General features: G+C 42.1%; 1 protein-coding gene across 1 annotated transcript; it reads right to left on the minus strand.

Moving 5' to 3' along the window:
- Positions 1 to 857: 857 nt before the first annotated feature.
- On the minus strand, positions 858 to 1,964 carry LOC108330438 (uncharacterized). Its single transcript, XM_017564923.1, has one exon. The coding sequence runs from the start codon at positions 1,962 to 1,964 to the stop codon at positions 858 to 860; it is 1,107 nt and encodes a 368-aa protein (XP_017420412.1).
- Between the last annotated feature and the right edge of the window lie 10,260 nt (positions 1,965 to 12,224).

Here is a 12,224-nt window from a genome sequence, read left to right on the forward strand (position 1 = left end):
GCATTGACAGTATTTGTTGGGGAAAATCTTTTATTTTGGAAAATGAAGGGTGATATTTTTCAAGCACCATGCGCATAAACGTCTCGAGAGAAAGCATCAAGTTGTTACTTTTGATTAGACATTTGACCTCGGAAGAGTCTGACACTGTAACTTTTGTCCTTGATTATTATTTTTTCTATTTTCGAAAAACAAGAGTTTGATAATCTGCAAGAAGACAAATGACTCAAGATTTTCTTCAATTTTTATTTTTTTTTTTATTTTTATTTACTTATTTTTTTTAACATTCATTTTCTCCACGACACCCTCTTAGGACATGATTTCCAGTAAACCTTGGAGATACCAAGTAATGAAAGTTCACATTAAAAGTCATGGATGAAAGCGTGACATCAATGAGCATAAACCTCATAGGAAGACAAATTAAAGCACGAACAAAACAACATCAGTTCCACCTTTTACAATAACTTAGGCTTTCCCACATAATCAAAGAGTCCTCTTCATTTGTCCATGGCATTTGTAGAGGCGAACTCACGCCTTGCCACAGTGCTGGATTAACTTTCTTCAAACTTTAAACATCTTGAATCGATCAAAGATTGCACTTTACGTTTTAGAGCCTTGCATGCCTCTATTGAATGTCCACACGCCCCTCCATGATAATCACACCTGGCATTTACGTCATAGCTCCTTGGATACGGAGGTCGTATAGGCCTAGTTGGACAAATCTTTATGAGGTTTCTGCGGAGAAGATCTGGTAGTAGCTCTGTATAGGTCATGGGGATAGGAGTGAAGTTGGCGACCTTCTTATCACGATTGTAATTTCTTCGCTCAATGGCTCAATTGGACCCATAGGAATGCGACATTTAAGGACAGGCAATAAAATGTGAATTAGCTCTTCGTTCTTTTCCTTTCTCACGTCTAGGATCATACTCGTTTAAACTTGCTACTAGCTCTGGGCCTAGTGCAATTTTTCCATTTCTTATGCCACTCTCAACCCTCTCTCCAATTACTACTATGTCAGCAAAACTTGAGGAGACTGAGATGCTTAACATGTGCTCATAAAATGGTGGTTGTAGAGTATTCAAAAATGTGGTAGTCATCTCCTTGTCGCTTAGAGGCGGTTCTACTTGAGAAGCAATTTCTCTCCACCTTTGGGCATATTCTCTGAATGATTCAGACTCTTTCTTCACCGTGTTCTTCAGTTGTGCTCTATCAGGTGTCAAATCTTTATTATATCCATACTGCCTTAGGAATGCCTCAACCAGATCTTTCCATGAGTAGATGTGAGTAGTTTCTAAGCGCATGTACCAAGTTAGAGCCTCGTTAGTTAAACTTTCTTGGAAGAAATGAATCAAAAGTTTTTCATCGTGGGCATAAGCTGTCATTTTCCTGCAGTACATGCTTATATGGCCCCTCGGGCAAGTATTTCCCCGATATTTCTCGAACTCTGGCAGCCTGAACTTTGGAGGTATCACCACATCAGGAACTAAACATAGTTTTTTAGCATCTCCAAATTCAAAACTTCCTTCACCCTCTATGGCTCTCAACCTCTTCTCAAGGACTTCTAATCTGCTCTTATCGTCCTTAAAATTTGCTGGTGTAATGACACAAGATGGAGACTTCGTCTCAGGTTGTTTTTTCATTATCGTGCTCTCAATACCTGGTTGGATCGTTTGCCCCAGAATTGTGCAAGTGGTCGCCCCAAGCTCGCCTTCTACTTCAACTGCATTACCTTCGGCCTTTTGAGTGTCAAGATGTCTCGAGTCCACTCCTGAGGGTAGAGTATAATTCGGGGGAAGACCATAGGAAAGGAAAGTTTGTGCTTCTAGAACTCCTTGTTGTGATCGTTGCGTGCATAAACATCCAGGACTTTGTAAGGCATCCAGGGTCTCTAGGACTTGACTCATTTGTTCCTTCAGCTGTTGGATGTCGGCTTTCATTCCCTCTTGAACTTCTACTTGGTTCTCCATGATTTTGCAACTGGTTCGTGTCCTTTAGGGTGTCTTAGATGTTTAGCTGTATATTTTTTTTTTGTGAAAACAAATTAAGAAAAAGAAAATAAAAATAAAAAAGAAAAGAAAAGACAACATAGTTCAAATTCTCTAGTCAGAAACTATAATGTTGTGAAAATATTGCCCCGGTATAATTTGGAAATTAACACGAAACAGAGTCAATAAGGTGGCTCATCATTTAGAAGTTCCCAAAATGCGAGACATAGGAATTCTTGGTCAACCATCGCAGGCTTTAGTCATCACATTCTTCATTTATCTGATCAGTTTCTTGCAGCAAGTGAGGAATGTTTCAATCCCCTCAGGCAAGTTGATAATTGATATTACAGACTCAGCATCAACTAAGAACTTAAGGACGTCTTCAATGGCTCCATTGGCAAGGGAAGCTAGCTGTGAGAGACTTCTCTTCCAATTCTTTGTAACTTGTCCTTGTTCAACGACATACTCTTTCATCTAAATCATTATTTACGGATGTCTCCTCTTTAGCTTGATGCTAAACATTTTTTCCAACTTCTCAACTGCTGCTCCCATCCGCTGCTCAGCACTACGGAGTTTTTTCTTTCAGTTTAGGTAAGGAGGGATTAACTTGAATGGCAACTTGATTGTCTTAACCCTCTCTGCGATTCATTGGCTAAGGGAAACTTCCATTAACAGTCCATGATCTTGGGCCTTTCTTCGAAGCGAACAACATTTCCCCCAAGTGTCTTTAACTTGATGAAACATTTCAGCAAAGATTCATTCCTCATATGATATGCAATGTGGCGAGAGATGCAGACGTTGGCGATTCTCTCAGGATACCCAAATTGTTGTTGTTGTTGTTTTTTTTTTTTTTATGCTGAGACATACACAACACTGGATACCCATGAGGGAGACATTAGGGTAATTCCCGCAACGGTATGTGATATACTATCTTTCTTGCCAAGAAAACACGCGATTTAAAATTTCCTGCTCTAAGCTTGCATACAGTTGTGCTCATTCATTTGCCCCTTTCACATTTGGTTTATACTGCCATAGCTCAACCATGGGACACACGGCATTTAAGGCGTCCTCAGTCACACGGGAGATGAACCACACATACAACACTGGTAGACAACATAACATTTTTCCCCTTTTAGCTCATAACAACAATTAAGGGTCCCATAAACTTCAGCCAGGATGGCAGCGACTGGATTCTCACAACGCTCTTTGTATCCCACAAATGCATTCATAGTGGCATAGTCGACGAAATTCTTGACACTAGGAAAAAACATGATACCATAGAGGAAAAGAGCCAATACATCCATAAATGTTTCCCACTCTTCGATGCAAGCATCACTCTAAGTATCCTCTAGAAATACCCCTTGCTTTATATTTAAGTATGGATTCACTTTCCAATTTCATAGGGCACACTCTTATGATTCTCGCCTGCTGCAAGACATGGGTATACTGCCCGATTTAGTTGTATAGAGCTTTGGCCTCAAGACGTGTATTTAAGATTTGCCCAAATCCTTCCCCTCCGACAAACTCACCAAATTCTTATACCCCTCGACTCAAAATCCCATGTTAATCTCCATTTTTACCATAAGGATTCAATCACAAATTTATAATTTCTCGACTAGAATCCACAAAATGTGACAAGACTATAAAGAAAAACAATGAGCTAAGAAAAAAGGAAAAAGCAAAAGAAAGAAAAAAAATGATAAAGAGATATGATGATATGTACAAGGTGCGTGATTTTTATTAAGCAAACATGAGGGTTATAGGAATACACATTTCTCCCTTTTGTGCCTTATCAAAGGTTGAATGACTAAAGTTCTAAGGCCAAATATATGCACTCACAAGGATAGCTTCCTAATGCTTAAATCAGGCCACCAAAGCTATGGCTCTTTTCACTATTTCTCCACAACAGTCAGAGTAATCAACTAGATGTGGAGACACAAATAAAGAGAACAGACTCTGGCTGGGGTTCTCACGATAGCCAAACATGAAGTACATCCCAGAGTGACACCGCTACACAACCCCTCTATTTCTAAGTTGCGCTCAGACCCGGGTATAGGGCCTCACTCATGATATGCATATGGTGTGTGTGTGTGTGTGTGTGTGAAGGGAGAATGCAATTGTACACCCCAAACCCTCACCTACAAAACAACCAGAAGATTCCCAGGCAGATATAATATGTTTTCTATCCTAGGGTTCAATATAATCAAAACAAACACAGATACAATTATGCCAAATATCAAACAAAGATAAAGAAAAGGGGAAGAAAAACCACATTGAATTCGCACATCTAATTAAATGGCCTGACTCTCTTCACATCCCCAGTGGAGTCGTCATCTATCGCAACCGGAAAAAATCGCGACAGGACGACGATTCGTAAAAAATAAGATAACGATTTTGAAAAAGACATTTTGGAGTCGCCACCATAGTTTATTTTGGAAAACTACGGAAAAACCATAAAATGATAAGGCATGGTCAATTAGAACCAGATTCTTGGTTCGAGAGTCGGTTACGTGTAGGGAAGGTATTAGCACCCTACAACGCCTGACCTAAGGTAGTACCTTTAACTAAATGCGCGAATATGGATGTGGTTTTCAAAATGTTTAACTTTTCCTTAAAATAAAACTCTAAAGAAACAAACAATATTTTTTAGTTTTTTGGGCCCGACAAGGATTGACCTTGCTCCTACGTATTCTCATTCAGAATGAGAAATCAGGGTTCCGTAGTTCATTTAGAAACTGTTTGAGAAATTTGATTGGAAAATTGTTTGAGAATTTGTTATGGATAATTTGGATTTTTGGGAGAGTGAGCCTGATAAGGTCTAGCCTTGCTCCTACGTATCTCCACTTTTGGTGGAGAATCAAGGATCACGTAGTTCTGGCAAGGCGATATTTTTGTAGTTTTGAAAAAGTGAATGTTTTTTAGTTTTTGATGAATTTATATTTTTTGGTATTTTTGTTGTAATATTTATATTTTTTGCGTAATGAGTACTAGGTTGATGCATACGATCGCACGAGCACTCACACGGCTTTTTCCTTTTATTGTTTTGCGTAATGAGTACTAGGCTGATGCGTACGATCGCACGAGCACTCACACGGCTTTTTCCTCTTATTGTTTTGCGTAATGAGTACTAGGCTGATGCGTACGATCGCACGAGCACTCACACGGCTTTTTCCTTTTATTGTTTTGCGTAATGAGTACTAGGCTAATGCGTACGATCACACGAGCACTCACACGGCTTTTTCATTTATTTTATATTTTGGGCAATAAGTACTAGGCCGATGCGTACGATCGCACGAGTACTCATACCAATATTTTTATCATTAAATGTTTTTTAAGTTTTATATATTTTTATTATTTTTTATTCATTTTTTTGTAATTTTTGAAGAAAGAGAAAAGGTTTTTGGCACAAGGACGATGTGTGCGATCACACATGTGCCTAAACCTTTAAAAATATTTTTGGGATTTTGAAGAAAGAGAAAAGGTTTTTGGCACAAGGACGATGCGTGTGATCACACATGTGCCTAAACCTTTAAAACGTATTTTTGTAATTTTGAAGAAAGAGAAAAGGTTTTTAGCACAAGGACGATGCGTGCGATCACACATGTGTCTAAACCTTTAAAACATATTTTTGGGATTTTGTCAAATTCATTATTATTATTATTATTTTATTTATTTATTTTTGTGATTTTTGTTCATTATATAAAAAAAAAGTGAGTGTGTGCAGTGTTTGATAAATAAATAAGACAAATACAGTACAGAGGGATGGGGGTTATCATACAAGGGGATTACACAATAAAAACCAACTAAAAAGAAAACAAGAGCAAAAGAAAAGCCAGGAATAGAGGTACAGAGATAAAACCATGGGTGCGTGCTGGGGTTCCTTTAATTGGGCCAAAAATCCTTCTCTTCAACCACTTTGTATCCGTCCAGGTGTAAGGATGAAATTTGGAGGTGTTGCCTGAAATGTGCCTTTGAGGTCCCATTCTTTTTCTTCTCTTCTTTTTTTTTTTTAATTGTTTGCACCGAATGGGCTTAGAACACTCCAGAATTCTTCCCTTCTTCATTCTAGAGTCCAGCCAAAGGAGAGACCTCCTTCCACTCGCGCATCCGGCCGTCGCCAACTACAAACCAAGACGTTGCCCAGCCAGTGCCGTCGCTCTCTGTCCATCCGGCCACTGCAAACCTCCCTCGACCGTTCTCAGCATCGCCGGCGACCTCAGGCACCACCGCAACCGCTACCGACAGCGGGTCACTGCCTTCTCTCTTTCTCGTCTCCTCGCCGTGGGTGATGGTATGAGGGGAGCATGGTTGGGAATAATGAGCCGAGGGGTGGAGGAGAATGGATGGAGATGGTGGAAGGGAGTTCACGGGTGTTGGAGATGATTGAAGAAAAATGGTAGGGATGGTTACGGACGGATGATAAATTCAGATGAATAAAAATGGTGAAGGTTATTTAAGGTTATGTGTGTGGGGGAGTAGATACAGGTTATTGGTGAGATGATCAAAGGAGTTCGGTAGGGAGTTTGCCAGTGGGGTATATCGATGCATATGTGGGTGATGAGCAGAGAGGGATCAGTGGATGGATGGAAATGAAGTTTGAGGTTAAGCCGTGATATCTGGTGAATGAAGATTAAGATGATGGGTTGATGAACAGGGAGGGATATAGCAGTGAGTCTGAGCGAAGATGAAGGCCAGAGGTGTTCGGTGTTAAGGATTAAGTGTGGAAGTGAAGCCCGTGAAGTTAGGATGTTGAAGATGGTGTTGGAGGGGATCGGGATGAAGTTGAAGATGCTGGCCGCAGGGTAAGGATGAAGATGGTGGGTTGAATATGGGCGCTGGAGATGGTTGTGAGGTAATAATGGGTATATACAAACGTCCACAACACTAGGAATGTATTCAACAACAATCATATGCAAACATAACGATAGCCAAACAGAGATATGATGAAAAGCCAGCAACCAATGCAAACATAACAATAGCCAAACAGAGATATGATGGAGAGCCAGCAACCAATTCACTTAAACATGGAGTGCAAGACATCACTTACCTTTTGAAGCTTGGTTCGCTCTTTTGATAACTCGTCAGATGGATTCTCTCTCCTTGTGGCTGACTCTCCTTTTCCAGTATCACCTTCTTTTTGTCTTTGTTTGAGTCTCCCCTCCTCTTAGTCCTGCTGAGGGGAGTGTTTTTCTTGATGTGTGGCTGACTCTTCAGAGTGTCCTGTCTCTGTATCTCGGATGGTCTCCCTGTCTGCCTCTCCTTGGTGAGAATGGAGTTTAGAGTTCGGCCATGGTATATGGATAAAGATGATGGTTGACGGGAGATGTGGTGGAGGTAGCGAGTGAGTTGGGAAGAAGAAAAAGTGGTTTGGATGGTTACGGGTGTTGATGATGAAAAGGGAGAGGGATGAAAATGAATGAAGAATGGTCAAAGGTGTACCGATGATTTGGTGAGGGAGTGGGGATGAAAATGATGGTGAGGTCCCGTTTGTATGAGGTGTTGGTAGTGGTGTTCGAGATGAATATGCAGAGGTGATGAAGCTGGAGCTTTTGTTTGGTTTTTTTTTAGGATGATAGGTGTAGTGAGTGATGGTCCTGTAGTTATGAGGTGTTCGAGGGTGGCTGTCACAGTGGGTGAATATGGATGGAGATGATAACTGAGTGAGGGAATAAGGATGGAAATGATGGTGAGGTCCCCCCCGTGTGAGGTGTTGGAGATGGGAGGTTATTGATTATATGTGTTGAGAGGGAAGGCCCCCACATCCATGAAGAGACCGAGATTTTTTCTGATCAAGAAGCCAAGGCTAAAGATGATCGGTTGGCCGTTCTTTTCGATCCCCCCTCCCGCTCTTGAGTATTGTAGTGGTGTAGCAGGCTTTACAGAAGTGCAAGGTGGGCACCGTACAGAGGTGCCAGATGGGCGCTCGTGGAAGACAAAACCCGGTGGAAGTCTGTTGATGATCCACTAATAAACCTGTCCACCATAGTAGACCTCCACTACCTTGTCCACTGATTCATAAAAATATATCTTCTGGTGGCTTGGTTGGTGATGAGTGGAGCACTCATTGAAGTGGGATGGTGGAAGTTGTTACGGTGGGGAATCATTAGTGAAAGATTGGAAGTGGGATGGTGGAAATCCAGCAAATTGATTCTCCTCTTCTTTTTTAAATGCCAGAAACCCATACTGTGAGTAGCTTTTCAGATGGTTAATGGCGGACAGCGGCAGCTGAAGGTGGGAATCTTCGCTGTAATGCTCAGACGAATTTTAAAATGCAGCCACCACTACTTTTTGGACGCTCGGTCAAATACGGGAGCCTGCTACCAAAACGAACGACCGTTCACGAAGATGAACGAACGCTCAGGCCGAACGTTCACAAGGTAAAACAAACTAGTCTAGGTCGAACGCTAACAGTCACTAAAACGCCAAAACCGAACGTTACAATCACCAGAAAAATAAAACGCCAAAACCGAACGCGCAAAACACTACCATACAGACCGAACGCTCGAGATTGCCTCTGTTTTGACGAGCGCCTCAACACACAATCTGCCGAACGCTATACTGGACCGATCGCTCAAAACCGAACGCTGGACGCAAAGAAACACAACACCGTATATGAAGAACGATATCACAATGAGACCGAATGTTCAAACACACATAACTAAGACCGAACGTCCAGACGAAGAGCGAACACTCATTAAAACAAACGCTTAAACACCTGGGGCCAAGGATGACCGAACGGTTGAACATAAGAATTGTCGAACGTCCAAAAAGCATGAATGGTCGAACGGTCGAGTAAGATAATTGAGTATGACCGAACGGCTGAGCACGAGCGGCTGAGCATCATTGAGGTCGAATGGGCGAGCGTTATGGGACGAACGGTCGAGCGTGAAAGTTTTTCCTCTTCTCTCTTTTTTTTTTGTTATTATATATTTTTTTTGTATTTTTTGATATTTATTTCTTTTTGATGAAAATAAATTTTATTTAATCAACCCGGACGAAATTGAGTGTTGACAGTAAGCTTATGTAATTTAACTCATGTATCAACATACAAATTCAAGTAAACAATCCATCACACATCAACACAATTTAACATACGTTCAAGATAATGCTCAACACTAGACTGACCGTCCGGACTGTATGAATTATGTGTAGCTTCGGTGTTCGTGCACCCGGGTGATGTAGTAACTGGAACTCTCATCAGCTGCCACCCGAGGTTAGCCCTATCTGTCCAAATAACCACCAGGATTAGGACCTCCTGCCGTTCCCACGCATGACGTACCCCCTCTACGTGAGGACGAGTACTCACGGAACATCAGGATGAACGACTGGCTAAGCTTACCACATCCATACTTTACTATTTCAATAATCAAATCCTGAGTCGTTCCTCCCCGGAACGCTCGTTCAAAAGTCACAACTTTCCATTCATCTCATATACTTTTCATCATTTACTATTCATCATTTACTATGAAATACCGAACGTTCTATCCCAAGGAGACCGAGGACGAACGCTGTGAGCGAGACCAAAAGACGTACGTTCAGATCAGAATGCCAGAGTCACAACTACGTTCGGGAATACTCAAGTAATGTATTGTTTTATTGGACGAACGTTTTCTACCATGAAGATCAGCTGAATGAACAAACTCTCGGGAATTTGGACCGGTACCTCAAGAATAATTTAAGTGAGAAAGGCTTTAGGCCGAACACATCAAATGCAAACGTCTCAGTAATGACCGAGCGTAGAAATCTAAAGTTGAGCGTACGCTAATTTGCGAGAAAAGAGTACGAACGCTCAAAATAATACCGAGCATCATTTAGGTCGAGCGCTCAGTATAAGACCGAGCCTCATTTAGAGCGAGCGCTCAGTATAAGGCCGAGCCTCATTTAGAGCGAGCGCTCAGTATAAGGCCGAACACTCCTCAGTACGAGCGCTGGTGTGAGACCGAACGCTATTCTGGACGAACGTCAGGTGTGAGACCGAACGTTTAATAACTTAAAGTAACCGAACATGATAAATCTACTAAGGGACTTTTGAAGAAGTGGTTACGAACGGGGAATCTACTATTTCATATATATGTATATACAATTACAAAAGAAGGAAGTTTATCAAAAATATCAGATTCAACAAAACTTGGCCGAACGCTCAAGCGGAGTATTTCAACAGGAGGACGCTCGTCCTCAACTAGGATTCCATCCGGATGATAGAATCCCATTCCCATTTTGTTCACCAAGAAAATCGAACGGTCGGTGACCATTCAATCACGAACGTACAGGCAAAGTATTTTAGAACGAGGACGCTCGTCCTCAACAAGAGTTTTATTCGAGAGGACAGGAGTAACATTTCAACTACGTTACAAGAGAAAAACCGAACGGTTAATGACCGTCCAGTACGAACGTACATTTTCATGGGAAATTCTTTTACCATTCATTTTCATTCCAGTTCTCATAGTTTCATACATTCATATCAACATCAACTTCCATATTTCATACGATCCATATCATGTAAATTCACATATTTCATTTCACCAAAACAACGAACGTTCATGCATTTAAATCACATCCAAATCATCATGTATTATTCTCATGCAGCAAATAACGAATGTTCACATCATCCAATTTCATCAAACATCGTACATTATACTCATACGAACGTTCATACAGCATACATCAAACCAGTTAAATTAAATAAGCTTCCCTTACCTCTTAGATGACCGAACGTCCACAGACGCACAAAGACACTTCTCCACTCACAAATTCTACTCGTCAACGCTCGTTAGTCCACTACACGAACAAACCCCAATACCAAAAATCAGAACTACTCCACTTTAAGAAAGATGACGAACGCACAACTCAGAATTGAGTTTGCATGCATGGAAAACGAACGTCAGAGAGGAAGGAAGGACTTACCAGCTTCACTAACCGAACGTTCTTCTCTGGAAGTCCTTACGCCGAGCGTCCTTCAACGGTGTTGGAATTCTGGTCGGAGAAGATGGAACGGTGGTTTCCTTTAAGAGAAGGTGCAGAGAGCTTTGAGAGAAGGTTCAGAGAATGCAAAGAGAAGGAAGAGAGAAAGAACTCTCAGAAATAGCACAAGGATGGTGCGGCTAGAGGGAGTGGGGAATATTTCAGAACTCAGCTTTTGCTTCCCACTCCCGCCGAACGCACGTTCACTCCCGCTGAATTCACCAACAGTCGACTTTTAAGATACCTGAATTCACCAACGATCGACTTTTAACATCATATGCGTTTACGGGTTGATGTCGATCACTTGGCGATCGAGCACCAGTGACACTCACATGTTGAGGTCGATCACCTGGTGACTGACAAATCAGTGACATTCGCGTGATGATGTCGATCACCTGGTGATCGACAATCAGTGACATCCGTAGGATGATGTCGATCACCTGGCAATCGACAACCCGTGATGTCGCGACACATAGCGCTCGCACGACAGCCAAACGGTTTAGCAGACACAAACGGGCAGTTACGAATATTAGTCAGATACCACGAATCACGGGAATAACTGACCCAGTATCAGACACGATCTAACAGTTGCAACTCCCAGGTAGTCAACTTCGGTAACTGACCGAATTTTCAGGTAAACGGTTTATTTTACTGTTTTAAATACACAGAGCACACCAGAAAAAAGGTACGTTTTTTCCTTAAGAGAAATTAAGAGAGAGAAATTATTCTTCTTCTTCTTGATCACTTTGAACTGAAAAGATTCAGGAAATCTCTTTTCTGACTTGAGCGTCGGAGTGCCTTTGCAGGTACCCAGCCCATTTTCCCCTTGGAGAACATAACACAGGAAGAGAGACACCTCAATAACGGCATCACTGGAAGGAGCAGTTCAGAGTTGTTCGGTTTGTATCTCGGCCTCCACATCCCTACTGAAACATTTTGGCGCCCACCGTGGGGCCGAGATTTGACATCCCAACGACGACCACCGGAGCTATGGAAGACTTCAACACTCGCGATTTGATCCAGCAACTGCAGACCCAGATCAAGGCACAAGCACAAACTATACGGGAGCAGCAAGAACTCCAGCGCAAGCAGGCGGAGGAGCTGGCGGCACTGAGGGCGCAACGCCCACCGCTAGAAGTATCAGCCTCTAATCGGTAGGATAACAATGAAGCGAGTCACCATGGAGGACCATCTGACCCCTTTGGCGGAGGAAGGAAGGGGCCTACTTCCATGCGCCTCACTAACCTGCTCCCATTCACGGAGGCCATCATGCAAGCGCAC

The sequence above is a fragment of the Vigna angularis genome, chromosome 4, assembly GCF_016808095.1.
Source record: "Vigna angularis cultivar LongXiaoDou No.4 chromosome 4, ASM1680809v1, whole genome shotgun sequence".
Taxonomy (NCBI): Eukaryota; Viridiplantae; Streptophyta; class Magnoliopsida; order Fabales; family Fabaceae; genus Vigna; species Vigna angularis.